The sequence below is a fragment of the Protobothrops mucrosquamatus genome, unplaced genomic scaffold (assembly GCF_001527695.2).
Source record: "Protobothrops mucrosquamatus isolate PMUCROS unplaced genomic scaffold, P.Mucros_1.0 scaffold1052, whole genome shotgun sequence".
NCBI lineage: Eukaryota > Metazoa > Chordata > Lepidosauria > Squamata > Viperidae > Protobothrops > Protobothrops mucrosquamatus.
The window spans coordinates 113,559-133,773 of NW_015387284.1; the positions used below are offsets into that span (position 1 = coordinate 113,559).

At 38.5% G+C, this 20,215-nt stretch overlaps 1 protein-coding gene across 1 annotated transcript in view; it reads left to right on the forward strand.

Moving 5' to 3' along the window:
* The window catches only part of LOC107291112 (neuron navigator 2), a 75,892-nt gene that overhangs the window by 16,447 nt on the left and 39,230 nt on the right, over window positions 1–20,215 (forward strand). The window contains exon 3 of the mRNA XM_015820074.2: window positions 3,159–3,211. Coding sequence (XP_015675560.2) covers window positions 3,159–3,211 — 53 coding nt within the window. The remainder of the gene's footprint in view (window positions 1–3,158; window positions 3,212–20,215) is intronic.

Consider the following 20,215-nt stretch of genomic DNA (forward strand, 5'->3'; position numbering starts at 1 on the left):
TTAAGCCATGCAATTTGCTCCTTTGACATAGAAGAAGAGGAAGCAGAAGCTCATCTTCAGATAATGTATGGAACTACTATTTTAAAAATACTTGCTGTATTTTGGTCAATAGATGTATTTTTTCCAGATGTATTATATCACTTGCATTGATATAACCTGCAGTGTGTCAAAATTCTGTGTTAAAACTTATTAGTGGAAGTCTAAGATACAGTTATATAGGAGTATAATTATGCTTACATAACAGGGTTTCCCAAACCTGGACCATGGACCAGCACTGGTCCGTGGTCCACCGGGAACCAGGCTGCGCAAGTGAGCAAAGCCCCATTCATGCACATGTGGGATTCAGGCAGAGCACAAAACCACACACCCCGTCCACGGAAGAACCACCTCCACGATCCCTGGTACCCAAAAGGATGGGGGCCACTGCTATATAATATAGTTACAATGTTTATTTTTAATCTTGTGCCATTAGAAGTACCTCTTCATAGAAGGCATTTCATTTGGCTGACTCCAGTGATCTGTTGATACTGTTAGCGGAAGATTCAAATAAGCTTTCCAGAACATTTGCATTCTTGCAATGATGGAAAACGTGGAACTGCCGAATGCATCCTTTTAGATTGCTCAGTGGGCTCCCTTTATCTCTAGACCAGGGGTTTTCAAACATTTTCATACTACAGAACTGCTATTAAAAACAATTCTTAGATCAAGAAGCACGACTCTAGCGATAGAAATTTGGCTGTGTTGAAAAGAACGTTTAATTCCCCCCTCTTGATTTTCACAGAGCCCCATCAGGTTCTCATCAGTATGAAAAGACCTGCTACAGACTACTAGGCTACACAGATCAATTCTGCATTTCTCTTTCGCTTATTACACTTTCCATCATGGAACCCATCCATAAGTTACAATTTGGCCAAATTCTGTTTGGCAGCTTGTAAAATTCAGCAGGAATTGACCTGAAGGGGAAAAAACCTGATTGATTTGATTTTCCTTGCTTATATAAGTAGCATGCACCACTCTTGACTTTGAAAGGGTGTTCAATCCTTTCTTTGAAAAAATGGCTAATTATGTTATGGGGTTATGCTTTGATGTCTAAAATAACTTCATATAAGAAAAGTAAATAGTTTAGTTCAATTTTAACTGGAAGGCATTTTTAGATTATAATTTACTTTATGGATTTGTACTACTTCCTAAATTTGGGTTTTTTAAATGTTTAGAATTATATTTCAGTTGGGTTAGAAAATAGATTCTAGTATTGACCTAATTTATTATAGTTCATAATAATAGTTAGTGGTTTATACTGTGTTAATCAGCACTGCCTGACTTGATTTTCCTTGCCTCACACCTTCTAATTATTCACTTCCTTTCTTCCCACACTTAAGGAGATGCTATACTGCAGCCAACACTCGTGATTGGTAACCATTGTGAAAAAGTATTGGCTGGGAAACAATGATGCCATGCTATTATTGGATAGTGCTGTGACAATTTATATTCAGGACAAATGAAAACTTGATAGCCAGATCTTCTTTCTTAGCAGTTTAGAACTTAAAAAAACAACAACAGCCAAATATACAGAATCTGTACTGATAACATGGAAGATGGGATATTATTTTTTTTTTGTGTGTGTAAAGTTAGAACTCCTACCTCATGAGACAAGTCACTGACTAAATGATGATGTTTTCACTTTCCTATTGGTCAGCTGGTGGGAGCCCTGATTGGCCAATGGTGCTCCCTGCTGCTCTGTGTTCCAAGAGCAACAGGAATAGCATCGATTAGGCAGTGATCTTCAAAACATTCTGAAGGAATTGAGTGGAAGCAATGTTATGAGGAAATTCCATTTTGGCCATTGCCTGAGCTGTTAGATTTGCCATAGGAGGCCTGTAAAAGCCTTCCAAATGAACCAGCCAGTGTTTGTTTGAATGGCATCACTCTCAATTACCTATGTCTTAAATCCAGCAAGCCCTCTGACTACATACAATAGATCAGGGGTGTCAAACTCGCAAGTCACGTGACATGTCGCGACATATCATGACTTTTCCCCCATTGCCGGCAATGGGGTGGGTGCGGTTTCTGTGTGATGCATCCGGCCCATGGGCCGGCAGTTTGACACCCCTGCAATAGATGGATGGGTATTTCTATTTTATGTTACCCTGTTTAGCCAAGTTTGCCAACTCCTACAGGAGCTATCCATCCATCCATTTGATTTCTAATATACAGAGTATTAGGATTCTTTCCTTACTAAATCTGGGTTTGCACCTATCCAAGGATGTGGCTATAAAATCGATAGGAATCCTGTCTTCAGTGAACTTCTGTTTTATATGAATGCTCTTCTATCTGCAATGCCTTAGTTGAGTTTTAAGGGATGATACAGTATATGGAATTTGTGGCTTTCTTCAAGATCATTACAGTATTGCATTTCCCGTGTACCTCATTAGTGGCCATGCAAGCAAGATCTGCTGAAAATTGTAGTTTGTATCTTGGATCTAATAGGTAGTGTCTATTTATGACACTTTATTTTCATTCTTTCATTCAGTTAGTCCCTTTTTACTGCAGAGGCAGTATCAGAATAACTTGATTTGATGCTTCAGAATAATTGAGACAGCTGCTGGATTAGAGAAAACGGGCTCCTTTTGAATCAGAATTCTGAGTACCATCCAATTAAATTGCATTACATAGCAAAGTACATAGCAATGAGCATTGCACTTTGTATGTGTGGCTTGGTGGAGAGATCTTGGAAATCTAGAAACTTCAGTACCATAGACAGTAAATGAGAATTTTCTTTTGGATGTTATACAAATCCACAATTTATTAAATAAAAAACCAATAGTGAAGTGGTGCATGTTGCTTTCAGATCTGAAATATCAGGCTGTTAAGCTCTGCCCATCACTTTCAGAAAAACTGCCAGCCCAGTTGTCTCTTTTTGAGATGGCAGTGACCGTCCCCAGCTGTCTCAGGAAGAATGGTTCAGGAGAAAATATTCAGCCGGGTGACTCTTGGTGTTTAACACATTTGTTTTGATTGGACAATCACAACTCTAGGCTGTTTGATTTAGTTGCAACAAGTGCTTTGGATAACTACACCAGATGTCTTTAAAACAGATTTGGTTTCTGTGTAGGTGTGCGTGCATGTATTGTTCAAATTGTTTTTCTTTTCATTTTTAGCAAATGAGAAGATTGAAGACATCAATGGCTGTCCAAAGAACAGATCTCAAATGGTAAGATTTTTCTTTGTTCTTTAATTCAATTTCCCCCTTTTTTTTTGCTGATGGGTAGCAAATGGATTGATGGATAAAATAGATGTAGCATTAGATATGATTGTGCTGTTTTCCTAAATTATAGATATACTCATGAAGAAATTACTCAGTGGAATTTTGTTCTGAATCAAACTATTTAGCACTTAATAAATCAATATTCCTTTCTTAAACCACCTTCAAAGATATCCAAACAACAACAACAAAAATAGCAACTGTCAATTTATAGTTGCTTCTACTGTTTTTTTTTGGCAAGGAACAAAATAGCTTCAATTCCTGCCAGTTTGTGGGTTTATTATAATATCTTCTAAATTCTACATCTGCTAAATTCATGCAATCATATACATAAATAGAGATAGAAATATGGATATAGATGTAGACAGATACAGACATAGATATAAAATATGTTCATAATATTGACGTGTTACAATATTAAAAACAGCACTAATTCAGCTTTTATGTATACTATTTAATACTAAAGGTGTAAGTACAAGCTATGACATTTAGAAATTTATGGTAAATGGATAAGTAGAGCACAATGTTTCACAACTATCAAAATGCAATAATAAAAAATATACAGTTTAGCAAATTATCATTTTATTAACTCTGCATATTTTGAGAACTTTTCTAAATTTGCTTTGGATTAAATCCTATTTGACTTAGAATAACATATGCCTGAGCATACCGCATAAGCATAGAACTGCAATTTAAAGCATTTATAAACTGACTGCAATTTAAAGCAAGCAATGTCAGGACTGCATATGTTGCAATCTAACACGTCCAAGTGGCCACAGAAGGCATTTTAGTTAAAAATAGCATGGAAATATTGCGTACAAGTTCCGCGAAAGCTGCAAGTATCATTTCTAAAAAGTTTTTTTTAAAAAGGCCAAATGCACAACCCTTGAAATGTGTATTGCATACACATAATCCAGATTTATTTTACCCTAGTGTGAGTGCATGCTGATACGATCAAGATCAGGGCTGTGAGGCACAGATTTGTGTTTTATCAAACGACATATGGTTTTTATACAGAAGTTGTGCTGAGAACATCACATCTTCTGCCAAATCACCCACAATGGTGTTCTACCTAAAGGAAACAATGCATATTCTCAGTGGCTTCAACTAATGGTTTCACCGCCTTAGCAAATTTTGCCTTAACTGTAGTGCAATGAAAGATGGCAATGTAATTTAAAACATGTGTGTTATCTCACATGCACACATAAAGAAAGAAGGTAGCACAATGCAATTGTTATCAACATCGAATAGTTTGAATAAATGATCCTGCATTAAAAAGAGGAGATCAACATTTGGCCAAAAAGAAGCTGAAGGAACTAGTGAGACATCCAGCTAGCAATATCAGACACACAGCAAGAAATATAGCCTTGGCAAAGAAACCACAAGTTTATCTTATCATTAGAACAGGAAATAATTGTGGCAGCTGTATGGTGCTTGTGGTGAACTGGTGAATCTAAATTGTTCTGTGTTGGGCTTAGATGTTCTAAAAGGTGCCTTCGGCTTCTCTATGGCTTCTCATTTCCACTTGGATTTATTTGCTTTAATTTCATCTTGGATGTTTTGAAATGTAACATGGAAATGATTTCAAGAGCTAGCATGAATAAATGCAGCCAGCTGGATTAACTTTTGAAATATACTTTCTGAGGAGAATTTCCGATTGGAGAGTAAAAGCCATCTTAACTCCATGGTTTTAGCTGACTTTGAAAGTTGTTGGTAACCTAAGAAATTACACACAAACATACAAACATGCACATATGGTCTTAGTCATTTTTGCACTGTAAATTAGTTTTAGAAATGCATGGTGTTATATTTAAAAAATGTATTTTTAGAATAATTTTCTTTTAATCAGTGGTTGGCACTTGTCTTAGATAATATACTTTCCTTAATTTCCTTCCTTCATATACTTTGTTAATATATTTTAAATATTAGTATATTATAAGATAATGCACTATTAATATATGTACACCAAGCAGGTCATTTGGAAATACAGTATTAAAAGCAACTAATCATCAATAGCGTAAAAATCTTGGAATCAGGCCACAACAAAAGTATGTTCAAATAAGAGTATTTTAATAATCCTTTTCAATGCTGGGAGAGAAAGTGCTAAGTGATCCCTCTGAAAGAAGGAATTCAACACTGAGAAGATGCTGAAAATCAGTTCTGCATCTTGCCCATGGCAAGATCAGAGAATCATAATCTGATAAATTCTGAATAGGCAGACAAAGTTTTATATGACTATCATTTGGATAGAGAAACTATGCATTTTGGTAAAAGGTCATCATTTATGAATTGAACAAATCAGGAACGATTGATAATTGAAATAATAATTGAATTGCATCTACAATTCAAAATTTCCCTGAGCATTCTATCAGCAATGAACTGGACCAGTTGAAATGGGGCTTCATTTATTTGCATCTATATATTTAGTTCAGTGGGATTCATTTCTGAATAAATTCACATAAACTGATTCTTCAAATCTTAATGTTGCAGATATTTATTTCATTGAGGACATATATAAGTACTATCAGAGGTCTTTATTGTACTCTTTTGAAAATGCAGCTAAATAATCTTTGAAAAGAAGAGCTATGCTTGAAATATTGACAGAGTTCATAGTGATTCCGTTATGAAGCCAAATGCAAATTGTTTGATTTTAGCTTAATAAGAACCCAGCCATGGTAGATTATAGTTTGGCATTGTATATAAAGTAAAACTACCAGATCTGGACTGCAAAAGGTTGGAAAACCACTAGATGGCAACAAAGTTACAGATTTCTGTATATTTGTAGTACCAGTACTATTTCATGGTCTCCAGATTATTACAGACCAGGTTTGGTAATTCAACAAATTATAGTTCAACAAATGCTGGTAGATAAATGTACTTTACAGATGCTGAATCAAAATAATACCTATTTCGTACACTGTCAAAAGATATACACTCTGCTGAGAATCTGACTTTTAAATTGGTGGTATGAAGCTGTTTTTTGTGAGCTAATCTCAGTTTTGCTGGAAAGCCATCCTTTTAAAATATTATTAAAAATGTACTTGAATGTTCACTTGGTTATTTGATTTTTTTAAATTAAATACTGTTCAACACCAGTACTTTTAGTCTATCTTATTACCATTTTTTTATTTTTGGATTTCAAGCAAAATTATCATTGTAAATAAACAAATCTCATCTCAGCTATTATGATTATCAGGTAAAACATTCAGCACAGATTAGAATGCCTGGAATCTTATGAAATTCTCTTCTACTGTTAATGATGTTTGCTATCTTATCTAATGATGATGCTATACATCATCATATTTCTATAGATGCTTAAGAATTCATTTAAAGATTTCTGTAAATATGGGTTGAACTATTCTTAAGTGTAAATTGTGACATGTAATAGGTATAAAATTGGATGGAAAAAGTGAAATCTTTTCCTAGAAAAGACTTAGGACACATGCATATTTCTTCTACATGCTTTTTAATTCAACAACTATATGGCTTCCAACACCCAAATTGTTTTTGCTTCAGGTTTGGAGGTCTTGTTGGCTGCAGAAGACTTCAACAATAATGCAAAAAGAATCTTTAAGAAGTGCATGTGTGAGGTAGAATCTTTAGCAGATAATACATGGATTGCACTGTTGTGACTTTCACCTTATTTTTGATAAAGCAACAGATCAACTACCATTTCTGTGACTTACAATCTCAACCTATGGGTATATAAAGTAAAGAACCCCATGGAATCACAAAAGAGAATTAACAGTCATACTATATGCAAGAATTCAAGCAAAATCCCTAACTGCTTCATTTTCTGACAAAGATGAAGGCCACACTTCTTTGTCATTTCAAGAGAACTACAAGAATAGTGCTTTATGTTTATACACTTAGGACAGTGTTTAAGAATTCAGAGTTGATGCTTTATTTCAGTAGCCCCCAACTTTTTGGGGACCAGGGACCGGTCCCGAGGAGAGAGGTTTTTCCGTGGACCAGTGGACATAGTTTCGTGTGCTGCCTGCATTCCCGCAGGTGGGGTTTCACTTGTTTGCGTGGCTCAGTTTCTGGTGTGCCATGGACTGGTGCCGGTCCACGGACCTCTGCTTTACTTTATGCAGTATAATAACGGGAACCTGGATATTACCATTGGTGTTCTTCAGCAATCTACAGTGAGATGGCTGGTAAATATCCTCCCTGCATTGGAAACTTGATTTAATAGCAAAGCTGTTTATACAAAACCATTAGATTCTTTGAACAAAGCTGCTCTTATTTATTTAAATATATTTCTATTAATACTTAATATTGACACTGTTCACACTTGCATATTCAAAGTGAGTCACTCTTGAAAAAGAATTCTCATGAAGAGAAAAATAGTACATGTTTTTTTCCCCCAACCTTCTTTTGAAAGATTGGGTAAAATTTTGTTTGGCTTTTCTTTCTTACTAAATAATGAAATAAAGTTCATATAGAGCTTTTCAGAATTTTATATACATCCAAAAGACTATGTTCCTACAAATACGTAGGTAATATTAAAACATACATGCCTCCTCTGCATATGACATAAGTTTCTGAGCTCCATTTTAAAATGTTTCTTACATTTTATATGGCCGTTTAGATGCCGCTTGCTTTGATTAATATTTGGGAGCAGCAGATATTTAAAGTAGGCTTGCTGATTTGAGATGGGCAACTATACAAATTGAATAAACAAAGCCTAGCAGTGTCCAGAGGTGTTGCATCTTGATTACAATTCTCAAAATTCTCAAGCCAATGACTCTACTGGTCATAGGATTTCTCCAGTACTCCAGATTAGCTAATTGAAGGGATGAAAGGCAGATGTGTCTCCAAAATCTCTTGAGGCAAGGTGAAGAACTATACTCCCTGAAACATGTCTACTGATAAAAAGACACATTTCCTTCCATATCTCAATGCCAGAATACAGATTTTCCAACCACAAGGTCCCAGGTTCAGTTGATAGCTGGAAAAGCCATTTAATTAATTAACTAATTAATTAATTGATTAGTTTGCTGCCCACCTCGCTGCAAGACTATGGAGAATTGGCAGCCAATCACAGTAAACAACATAAAGCTAGATATATCATGGTCTGTCTTACTGTAAGAGAATTTCCTGTGTTACCTTCTAACTTAGTTTCATGCTTTCCATCTTATTTCCAGATCCCCTTTCCATGGTTTTTTCCCAAAAGAGATACATCCAGCAAGCAAACTCATTAGTTTTATACCAACAAAATATTATGATCTTGCTTTTATACAAACTCTCAGTAGAAATGCATAACAAGGAAAATCATCATCCTTAGGGACTGTAGACGGGCCCTGGCTTGCATTTAAGTTATTTTCTTAAAGTTAGATAAACAATAGCAATGTGGTCTCTTCCCCTCCCCCCCATTTCAAAGTGATCAGATCCTTCTTCAGAATGAGGCATTGTGCACAAGATGACTCTATATATTACCAGCATTTAAAGTTAAAATACAGAAAATGTGACCTTTCAGATGATGCCGAACTACCACATCCAACAATGGTGAGGGATGCTAGGGTTTGTAGTTCAGAAATTTCTCAAGGACTACAAATTTACCCATCATTGGTTTATGTCAATTTTAAACTATTTTTATTTCTGCCGTGAGGGAAATTTTTTATTTATTCAATTTATATGACTGCCAAGACTCTGGGTATCCAACAGCACTTAAAAATTAAATAAACAGCAAAACAAAACCACAAATAACATCAATAGCAGCCAAGTAAGGAAACAATAACATTGAATATAGCCATGAAATGGGCTTAACCACACATCTAGGACCCCAGGCTTAAGTACAGATGGGATCAATGCAAGTATTGCCAGACCATGCTGAGCCATTGGTGGGATTCAGCCGGTTTGCATCAGTTTGGCAGAACTGATATCTAATATATCTTCAGTTTGATGAACTGGTTGTTAAAATGGCACTTGAAAAAGCAGAGTCCATGTTGGCACCTGCCTCACGCTTGCCCCATGCCCGCCATGCTCTCCACAGCACACTGCAGCTGATCTGAGGTGGCCAGCCAGGCACAGAAGCGTCGTTTAAAACAGCAGAGTCTGTGTGCACGCCTGCCTTGCCTGACTCAGCCATGCTCTCCATAGTGCGCTGCAGCTGATCCGAGGCATGGAGAGCACAGCTGACGGGTGAGCGCGTAGCACACAGACTCCATTGTTTTTGGTAGCCTTTCTTGTCACTGGGGCTGCCACTCGCCTTCCTCCTTTGCCAACTTCTCGTGCATGAGGAGGAAGGCGAGCGGCAGCCCCAATGGCAAGAAGGGCCGCTGAAAACAACAAAGTCTGTGTGCGTGCCTGCTACGTGCTCACTCATCAGTCATGCTTTCCATGCCTCAGATCAGCTGCAGCACACCATGGAGAGCATGGCTGACTCAGGCAAGGCAGGCGCACACACAGACTCTGCTGTTTTCAGCAACCCTTCTTGCCGCTGGGGCTGCCGCTCACCTTCCTCTTTTGCCAACTTCTCATGCATGGGGAATCTGCACCGCCCGCCTCCCCCCATGCCTTTGCTAAATTGATCACCCAGCTAGAAATGAGGTTTAGCAGACCAATGCATAGGTAGAGGCATGGAGGGAGGTGGGCGATCAGATTCCCTGTGCATGAGTCCAGGTTTTTTTCTCCCGCTGCTGGATTTTCGCTGCCATACTGTTTAACTTTCTTTAAAGATTACTTGATGCAGAACAGGAAGAATACACATCAAGTAATCTTTAAAGAAAGTTAAACAGTATGGCAGCAAAAATTCAGCAGTGGGGGAAAAAACCCCGGTTTTTTGAGACGCCAGACTGGCATGCATTCACATGCCTCCAATCCCCTTGCTTGCTGCAAAGCCAGATTGAAGTCCTCGGGCCGCTCCTTCCAACCATTTTGGAGCTGGTCCAAAAGCAAAGGGAATGGATCCCACCCCAGCCAATCGCTACGGGGCTTTGTTTCCAAAGACCCTCTGCACAGGCTCCAGACAAACCGAGATCTGGGACTGAAAAAGCAGCAATGAGAGCGAAGGGTTGTTCAAAAGAAGAGGAGGAAGGAGAAAGTGGGAGAAGTCACTACCAAACAGGCGAGGCACGACAGGTGTCAGGGTGTGGTAGGCCTGGCTGCGGGCGGGTGCCCTTTGGCAGGGTAAACAGGAAGCATGGGGCAGCTGCCCCCTCCCCCACCTGCCTTGTGGTAGTGCCCCCCTGCCGAGAACTGGTTGTTAAATTATTTGAATCCCACCACTGTGCTGAGCATAATATTTTGCTTTGAAGAACATCTTCCCCATCATTTGCAGTCAAACATGGCTCAGGCAGCCCAGAGCCCAGCCATAATCAGTCACTTCCTTGCAGTGGCAAATCCCTCAGCTACCAAAATAGCATAGCAAGCAAGAAATCAGCAGGAGCCAATTAGCCATGTCAGGAAGCAGTGATGTAAGCCAAACAACTCGGCACAGTAGCAGGTCCTCTCAGACCCAGTTCATTGCATTTTGCTGACGAGACAGTTTCACTTATACAAGAAAGCCAATCCTGTGAACTATATGCTTCCTTCATCTTGTTGAGTAATAGCTGGAGATAGAAATCAGAGCTTAAGTATTAATGGGAATCATCATCTTTCCCAAGAATAAGAATCCAGAATTTCCAGCCGGAATTAGATCCTGGCACTTATTTCACAACCGCATAGAAAGCAAAGAAAGCCAATGTGGTAGGATGTTTAAGGTGTTGGACTGGCAGTGGATAGATCCTGGTTCTAGGAAGCAAAGAGTGGCTGTACTGATGCAATTGAAGAAGGTTTACTTTGTTTTCATAGAAGGGAGCTTAGAAAGCCAGGATAAACATTCAAGAGTATTTCTCAAAAGTAGTTAGAGGTTAGATAGAGGTTAAGTTAATTCATATCCATATTGAAATGCAGTGGCAACTATTTATTCACTATGGGCAGGTTTGATTGCTTGGGCAAGCAGAGACAGGATTCTACCTTATGGCTGATTGAAAGGTAAGCTTATAATTCTAAGCCATATTTAACCCATGTGTGTCAGCTTATTTCTGGGTAACTTCTGACTGAACGAGAAATGATGAATGGTCTTGGACAATTGCTTACATGAAAAATAGGAAAATGATTCCCCCCCTCTCTCTCTTTTGGTGTTGTCCTGACCATGTAGGAGATTGCTGTATGAGGTATGTACTTCTATTATTTCAGCATCACTTTTCTCCAAATGTAAACTTGTGATGTTTGGGGAGAAGGGAAAAAATATTTGGGTGAAAAAGTGAATCCACTGCCCCAGTGGTTCTAAGAGGCTAAGTGAAGAATTTCTAAGTTATTTCTGATTGGGCTAGCATTTGTGCTTGACTCTGCAGATCAGAAAGCCTCCCTGAACCTATAATAGTTCTTCCCTGATGATTTAGAGTCCTACTCCTATAATCCTCAGTCGACCATTTAGGCTTGGGGGGAGTTATAGTGCAAACAGCAGTATTAGCTCTAGATTCAGATTGAGACAGGCTCAAATAAGTTTATTCCTCTGGAAAATTCTCCTTGACATAGTTTAAATGAATATAATCTATCAAATAATGTACTGCTCCTAGTTCTCATGCATGAATATATCCTATTAGATTATGTTCAAATAGTCTTATTTCAATTTACTTCTTAAAAATTATGTACTAATACTGTCCATTGATACTCAAGCTCAGAACAATATTTAGTTATTATAACAATCCTCAGATTATTTAAACCAGAGGTCCCCAACCTTTTGGGTACCAGGGACCGGTTTCGTGGAGAAAGGTTTCTGTGGACTGGAGAGTGTGTGGTTTTGTGTGCTGCCTGCATCCCATGGATTGGGCTTTGGTTTTTTCTGTGGACCGGTTGTTGGCATGCCACAGACCGGTACTGGTCCATGGACCGGGGGTTGGGAACTCCTGATTTAAACAATAAATAAATTGTTACAAACATTTGCAAACCGCAAGTTTTTTCAGCATTTGATATCTTGGGATGTTACAACCTCCTTATATCAAGATTTGTACTGCATTGAAATTCAGCATGTAGATTCTGATCATTTTTGATTGCTTCCATGTTCTTGATGACATTCCCCTTCAAGTGTGGATAAAATCTTTGGTTTCAGTTCCCACTGTTCTGTCTAAACATTGCCCTCAGCAGCAATAGGAAGAACTTGACAAAAGTGACTGAAAATAGGATACCTGCCAGATTTGCACAAAGAGTAAAGAAAAACATAGAATTTCCTTTTGGCAAACTTTCTTGTATTTGTTTTTGATCAGGTGCTGACTTGGCTTAAATGTTACTAGCATTATTGTAAACAAAGTAAGTTTTAAGTAAGGGCTTCCGCTAACAGAGGCTGAATCATGAACTTTTTCTTCAGATGTGTAAAAAAAAGAAAAGTATAAAAATTGTATAATTACTGATATGTAATTATAGGAAATATTCACACGCTCACATTCTTTCAAAAACACATGGCAATTGCAGCTGTAAGACATACCTTCATCACTTCCATGTATTCAAAGCCAGCATTAGGTTTTGCACAGCACAGAAAGGATATTATTCCAAATTGGGGTGGGGGTGGGGGACTGAGATTCAAAACATGCCTGATTTTGGAAAGTTTGGGATTGATTGGTATCCATTTTGTCCCTGAAAGTATTCTTCAATCCCAAATAACATTTTAAAAGAGGGAGGATAAACTATACTTCTCAATACTCTGCTATAAGGAATCTTGCCTACAATCAAGCCATGAGCTGGTGTAGAACAATGGCTAAAGAGCAGAAATTGCTCTTCCTTCAGCTACTATAGAGAAGTGTTTTTCAATTTTGGCAATTTTAAGATTGCGGATTTTAGCTCCCAGAATCCCCAACCAGCATGCTGAAGCTACACGTCTTAAAACTGCCAAGATGGAAACACACTGCTGTTGAGCCTCAGGAAAGTCCTTAAACCTTCATCTCTAAATACTAGTGCTACAGTAATTACACAGTGGAAGGGGAATTACTGGGGTATAAGATCAGGCCTTAGTGTAACATGAGAATAATAATTATTATTACTTATTAAACTTATATGCCACCCAGTTCACAATGATTCTGGGCATTATTCATCTGAACAAGCACGAAATCATTCATAGAACGTTATGTTAAAACATTCAAATCCTTTTTCCAGCACAAGAACCCATCTCTAACAGATGGTGATGAAATGTGTTATTTGAAAATCTCCAACTGTACATGTAATTCTATCTTCAGACTGATATATTCAGTCCTGCTTCCTTTTCTTAAGCTCTCAGATCAGAAGGTACAGGGGACATAAATGTCATGCCCTAATTTGAATGACTTCTTCTTCCTTTCTTGGTGAAGGAGATTTCTTCACATTTTTCATTCTAGACAGACCATATACACTTATTTGTCCACAATGCTAAGCTCTAGGGCCTGCATAGCCTCCAAAGCTATGGCTACTATACATACATTTGATGAGTTCCAAAGAAGGATGAAATGGCCACATACTGGAGTCTGGTGCTCAATGTGAGTAATAACAATTCTGTGAGACTTGTGACCAGTGGTAATATGAACAGATACAAATTAGAGACGTAGATTGCCATGTTGTGCTCTCTTCACAAAATGTACCTTTTGCCTAGGAATATATCAATTTTGTGAAACAATGGAAAGCTGTTGAACAATCTCCCTTTTTTCTTTCTTGAAAGTGACGTTAAGCTATAGCACAAACACAAATAAGCTGTTTCCAAACTACCAAGATGTTTTTGCCAATGATATTTCATTATTGTCACTTTTAGGAGTACAGATTCACTCTGGCTCTGATGCAAAACCAACCTTTCCATTTTCAGCAACCAAAGTTCAGTTGTAATTTAACCAGTAAGATGTTTCTCTCCTGAGTAGCATCATCTGGGGAGTTTTGTGGCCATCATTTTTCATAATGGCTGATCAGGTCAACTTTATACTTTTTTAAAACTCTTCAAGCTTTAGAATTGAAAAAGTGTTTTGTTCGACATATCTTAATCCCGTTTTTTTCTTCCTAATGTTTTCCCATAAGTCCAGGGTTCACTTTTTTTAAAAAAATTATCAACCGAGTTTTTATCCTTTTGGTTGTAGCAAGAATTGACTGACTGCCTTGTCACTCGACCCTCACATTGCGGGCTGAGAAAGAGTGACTGGCCCAAACTCACCTACCTGATTGTCATGGCTAAGGTGGGACTACCGTAGAATTCACAGTCTCTCCTGGTTTCTAGCCTGGTGCCTTATGCAGTAAACTGGCTTTCCAAGTATATCTTAATTTCATACTCTACTATGAATGACCCCTATTGTTGCCTATTCTGTGGCTGTTAGTATTATTACTATTATTTCTGTATATAGAAAACAGTGAGTAAATAAAGCTCATATTTCAGAAGCCTACTTTTAATGCTGCTATTGTTACATGTGAAATGCTTGAGGCAGCCGTCAGATTGACTCATCTCTACTTCAGCAGGGATAATTTACATGAAGTTGCTGGGCTGGAGATTCTTAGGAAAATGATATCATGACAACTGTCACAACAGAGAGTATTTTTCCTGTCTCCAAGATACAGAGCAAACGTTCAGTGATGCCCTGTCTTTTTGTGATTTATAAAATCTTTGGAACTCAACTCAAGTATTATGAACTAAAATAGGGTGCCTGGAAGAAATGTGTTGGTAAGATTTAGTAATTAGCTTTTACTGTATATTTCACTTTGAAGAGAGGTTGGCAGTTACAAATACATAAATCAATACTTTTCATATCAAACATAAAATTAAATGGCCACTTTAGATTTCCAGCCAAGTGTACTTGTATTATTTATAACTTATTAAATGTTTGGGATGAGTATACTGTACATAAAATACACACACACACACACACACACACACACACCTCTAGTCTTTGTTTTTATATTTTGAAATAGTTAATTCTCCACCACCAATCATCATTTAAGAAGTTGTGGTATCCCATTCTAAGTTAGCCTCATTTAAAAAAAAAAATCTTCCCCAGTGTCAGGAATGAATTTATTTGAGTCCTCTATAAAGATTGTCTACCTCCTTAATTACTAATGAATGGTTAATGGTAAGGTCTGTAAATTGCTTATGCATTCGATTAAAGAAAAAATAGAATGTTCATTCAAAACTAAATATTAGAAGACAAAGTTAGGTGGGGGAATATCATAGCTATAAAGCAGGGGTGTCAAACACGCAACGTCACATGACGTGTCGTGACATACAGTATCACAACTTTTTCTATTGCTGGCAATGGGGTAAGGCACAGTTTCGGCATGACTGTGGGCCGGCAGTTTGACTGTCCTGCTGTAAAGGGTATGTATAAGAACTCATAAACTGATGTTTGGAGAGGGCAGGAAGAGATTTGTGTTAAAAATGCATGGTGTTCTAAATGCTACAGATGCAAGTGGCTACTATAAACCTGAATTTTGCAGATTTTCATGTAGTACAGGTGATGATGACCCTTACAGCAATCCATTCTTCCTAGCATGGGATGATCCCAAATAGACTGGTACTGAATAAAGATTGGGACCTGCCACTGGAATCTAGCATTTATTGGCCTATACTAACATTCATTTTAAATGATGATTGGTGAGTAGGCTCAAAGACTCAAGACTGTTTGAAGTTACTGTGGCTTTAGAAAGGGTGCTTTATGACCCATAAAACACAACTGGACATCGTAAAATGTCCCCCCAAAGTCAGAGGGTAGTGATCTAGGGTTTTGGAAACCTTTCATACTTCCGACTGATTGCTAAGCACCACCCAATTATGTGATTGCTATTTGTAATCTGTTCTGCTGGCTTTCCCAGAAAATCAATGGGAAAGCCAGCAGGGAATGTTGCAAGCTGCTGCCACCTGCTCAAAGGATTCCCTTTTATCTCCGAGGGCTGGTTGAAAGAGCTGCTTGCCAAGGGGAGATGATCTCCTTTGGTGTGGAGAAACAGAGCACAGATCCTGAAGATCTGAGCTCTGTTCCTATACCCTACTCTCCTCACCCTTGTGTCAGAAGCACTGATACACTTCCGGGTGGAAAGGATTAGCTGATGACATCACTGTTGCCTGGGGGATGCTTAGTTGGGGCTCCCTTCATGTCCCTGGCAGGAGCTGAAGCTGTACCCTGCTGAAAGCATTCCCTTCCATGTACATAGGGAAGCTGAACACCTTGCCCAAATCCTGAAGAACTAAGCTCTGTTTCTGCACCCTGCTGTAGATGTTCCTTTCTGATGGCAGAGGGGAGCTGAATTCCTTTGGAAGGTGGAGAAAACAGATCAGCTCAGATCCTGGCAGGCAGCTCTTTTAGTCAGCCCCCAGAGATAAGAAAGAGTTAAAATCTGAGCAGAGAGTGGAGAGGCAGCCCAATAAAGTAACAAATGTGGGATGCCTCAAGCAGGTCAGGGAGGCCCTAGGAAGCCCTGCGGAGGTTGCACACAGATGGATCTCCCCCAGATTCTGAATATCCTGCTTGGATTATGACAGGGATTATGACCCCTTTCTTCCCAGAGGCATCTATGTTCCTTACCTGGTACTCCATCTGCTTTACAACCTAATGCAATTGATTAATGGTTGCAACCAGGAGTGTTGAGATTATGGTCATTGAGGAATGCAGTAACATGGATAGTCTTGCTTAATGATTTCCTCACTCAGTGACTGAGATTCCGGTCCCAATTGTGTTAATTAAGCGAAGACTACCTGTACTAATTGAAAAAGCATATTGGAAAAAGAGATTGACAAACACCTTTTGCTACTGTTGCCAAGAAAACTGTATGGGCCATGTACCACCAGAGCTGACCTGAAGTCTAAGGAGACTTTTATAGCAGTCACATTTTAGGTGGTATAAAATTATATGAGAAAAGAGAATAAATAATAGCTGAGAGTCAGGAAGAAGGTACCAATACTGGAGATGTCTTTAGTGGCAGCAGTAAGGAATAAAATTTGCATCGTGAGTCAACAACTGCAATTTTTGTTTTTGGATAAGATCTGGATGTAAGGACATAAAGATGGAGTTTGCATCATGATGTCATTCTGTGCATATTGATATTCTGACATAGTCTTGGTTTGACCTGAACCAGTCTTAATAGTTTTAGTGATATTTGCCAGACGTAATTATTAAACTTGAAAGATTTTATTTGTTCTGCTTTTTCCCCAATGCAGATCATTGTAGGCTGCTATTATAAGGCTATGTTATAAACTAACAAAGCAAGTTCTCTATTAAACAATTTTTAAGAAATATAAGTAATTTTAACCGGTAACAAAATATATATTGAATGATTATATTTTGCTTCCCCCCCATAAAATCTGAAACTATAGGTGACCAGTTGAAATCTCTCCCCATGTATATGTGTACACGGTATCATTTCAGATTATTTATAGAGCGCTGGGCATTTTTAAAATGCATTAAACCATTGTGTTCAGATCTGTTAAGCTTCTTCCCTGTATGCAAAAAAAAAACCCAACTCTCAATTGTGAAGAATTATAATTTTGAAGAATAACAGTGATATAATTCAGCATTCAACAAGATATAATTATAGCTTGCACTTGCAGCAAAACTAGGTAAAAATGAAAAATGTACTACTTCAGACTAGAAAGCTTGTGGCCAAAACATGTCAACCATGATAAAGAGGACTCTCAACTGAATCCTGTGTGGGTTGAAGGAATAAAACCTAGAATGAATGGAAGAGGGCCAATGTTTCTCTCTGCAAAAAGAAAGTTGGGGGGAGAAAGATGAGCTCAGGAAAGTATGGGCCTATCCTTCTGTTACTGCTACCTTGAAAAAAAATACCATGATAATTAGGAATCAGCACGAAAATAGAAATCTGGTGCAAAAGAGAAGAGTAGACATTGTCTGGTTTGGTCATAGCACATATCAAGTGGTTCTTGGAATTGCTGAGCACAAGCTGCGAATGAATAAATGGCGTGACATGAACTTGTAAAAAGAAAAATGCAGTTTTAGACCACACCAATGTCTGATTTTGAAATCACCAGAAATAATAATAATTCCCTTGTATTTTGTACTGATAAAAAATCCCACTTCAACTATGACCGTATTTGCAAAGAAGGTAATAAAAAAGATCAGGGGACTGAGGAACTGGCTATAAATAGCACTGAGAAAAGGTGAGTGTATTGGTAACACTTTTGAAGTACATAGAGAGGTGCTATGCAGAAGAGAGGAAACACCTGATCCCTATTGTTTTAGAACAGGGGTGTCAAACTTGCAACATGACGTGATGTGTCGCAACGTATCGTGACTTCTTCCCCATTGCCGGAGCTGGGGTAGGCATGGTTTCGGCATGAAGCATCCAGCCTGCAGGCCGGCAGTTTGACACCCCTGTTTTAGAATATCAGGCATGAAATAACTGTCTCAAGTTACACAAAAAAAGATCCTGATTAAACATTATGAAAACTTCATAAGAATAAGAGAAGCTTGTCAGTGGTGTTTAGGAAGAGGCTGGGTGGCTTATGGAATATCCCAAAGGTGCTTTTTCAAGAGGCAACTGGACTTTCTTGTTTTTCTTTAAAGAAGTTTCACTTCTCATCCAGGAAGCTTCTTCAGCTTCTTCAGAGCCAAAAGTCCAGTTGCTTCTTGAAAAACCACCTTTGGGACAACCATGAGATGACTGAGAATCTCCACAGATTTATGGAAGAATGTTGTAGATTCAAAGAGGGCACAAAACATTATGTGTATGAAGTGCTCTTGTATGAAACAGTTGGTGGGGTGGTCTGAACTGAAATATGCACGCATATGTGTTTATACCCTGAATAAAACAAGATTCTTCCCCATGTAGGTTAAAATATAATCGTTCTCAGTAGAGATGGTTTGGGGAGGGAAGACTGAGGAAAAACAATGGCTGAAGCATTTCCTAAGCAGTAGCATGTATAGTTATCACTAGTGGCAGCAATCACTGAGGGGATACCAGGAAAATGTGCAGAGTTTGTGAAATATAATGAATTGTGACATTGGTGACAGTGGCTGGGAGGGGGGAGCAGATGGCAGTTGAGAAGATGGTAGGTGGATGAGCCAGTTAACAAGCCACGTAGAGCAGGGGTGTCAAACTGCTGGCCAGTTGCATCATACAGAGGCCATGCCTACCCCAGCTCCGGCAATGCAAAAAAAGTCGCGATACATCACGTGACATGGCGAGTTTGATACCCATGAGGTAGAGGAAGAGAGGGATGAAGCATAATAGCCTTGTCCTGTTCCCACTGTACGAATCACTCTGGGACAGAGGTCCCCAACCAACTACCCCAATTACCAGGTTGCAGCCCATTCAGAACCAGAACATGCTCATCTCCACTTGTGCGAGTGGCAGACGCGCGTGCCCACTGCTTCTGTGAATAGAGCTGTGCTCATGTGGAACCATACCCTCTCCCCCCCCCCGCCCACCAGTCTGCAAAGCCAGAAGGGTTGGAGACCGCTGCTCTAGAATCCCTCTATATTTGGTTTTGGCTGAACCAAACTTTTCTTTCTGCCTAATCATAGTTAAACAAAAATGGTTGGGCGGAGCTTCCAATATATGGTGGTTGTTTCAGGTTTGAAACAAGAAATATTTTCCATTTGTTACATACTGTACCTCTAAAATTCATGTTTTCCAATCTTCCCATTTTAAAAAAGTTCTAGATAAGTTAACAGATTTTCAGTTCCAGATTTTTAAGAAATTGGTTTGGATATATTTATATTTGATTCTGATGATATTATGGAACATAAACAGCTAGTTCTAGTGAATGAGCTTAACTGTAGATTGAATTATATTATTGTAGCCTGTCATCACTTATCCTCACCAGTCAGAGTCTCACTTATTTATATGTCGATAGAAGCAAAGTGTTACTATAGTTCTGGCTATGTTTGGATGGTCAGTCAAAGAAGACTGTTGAGTGAATTCTATTTCATTCTTTTGGTCATTAATTTTATGTAGTGGTTATTTCATACAATGTTAAACCATATATCAGAATTATTTTAATGAAGCCTG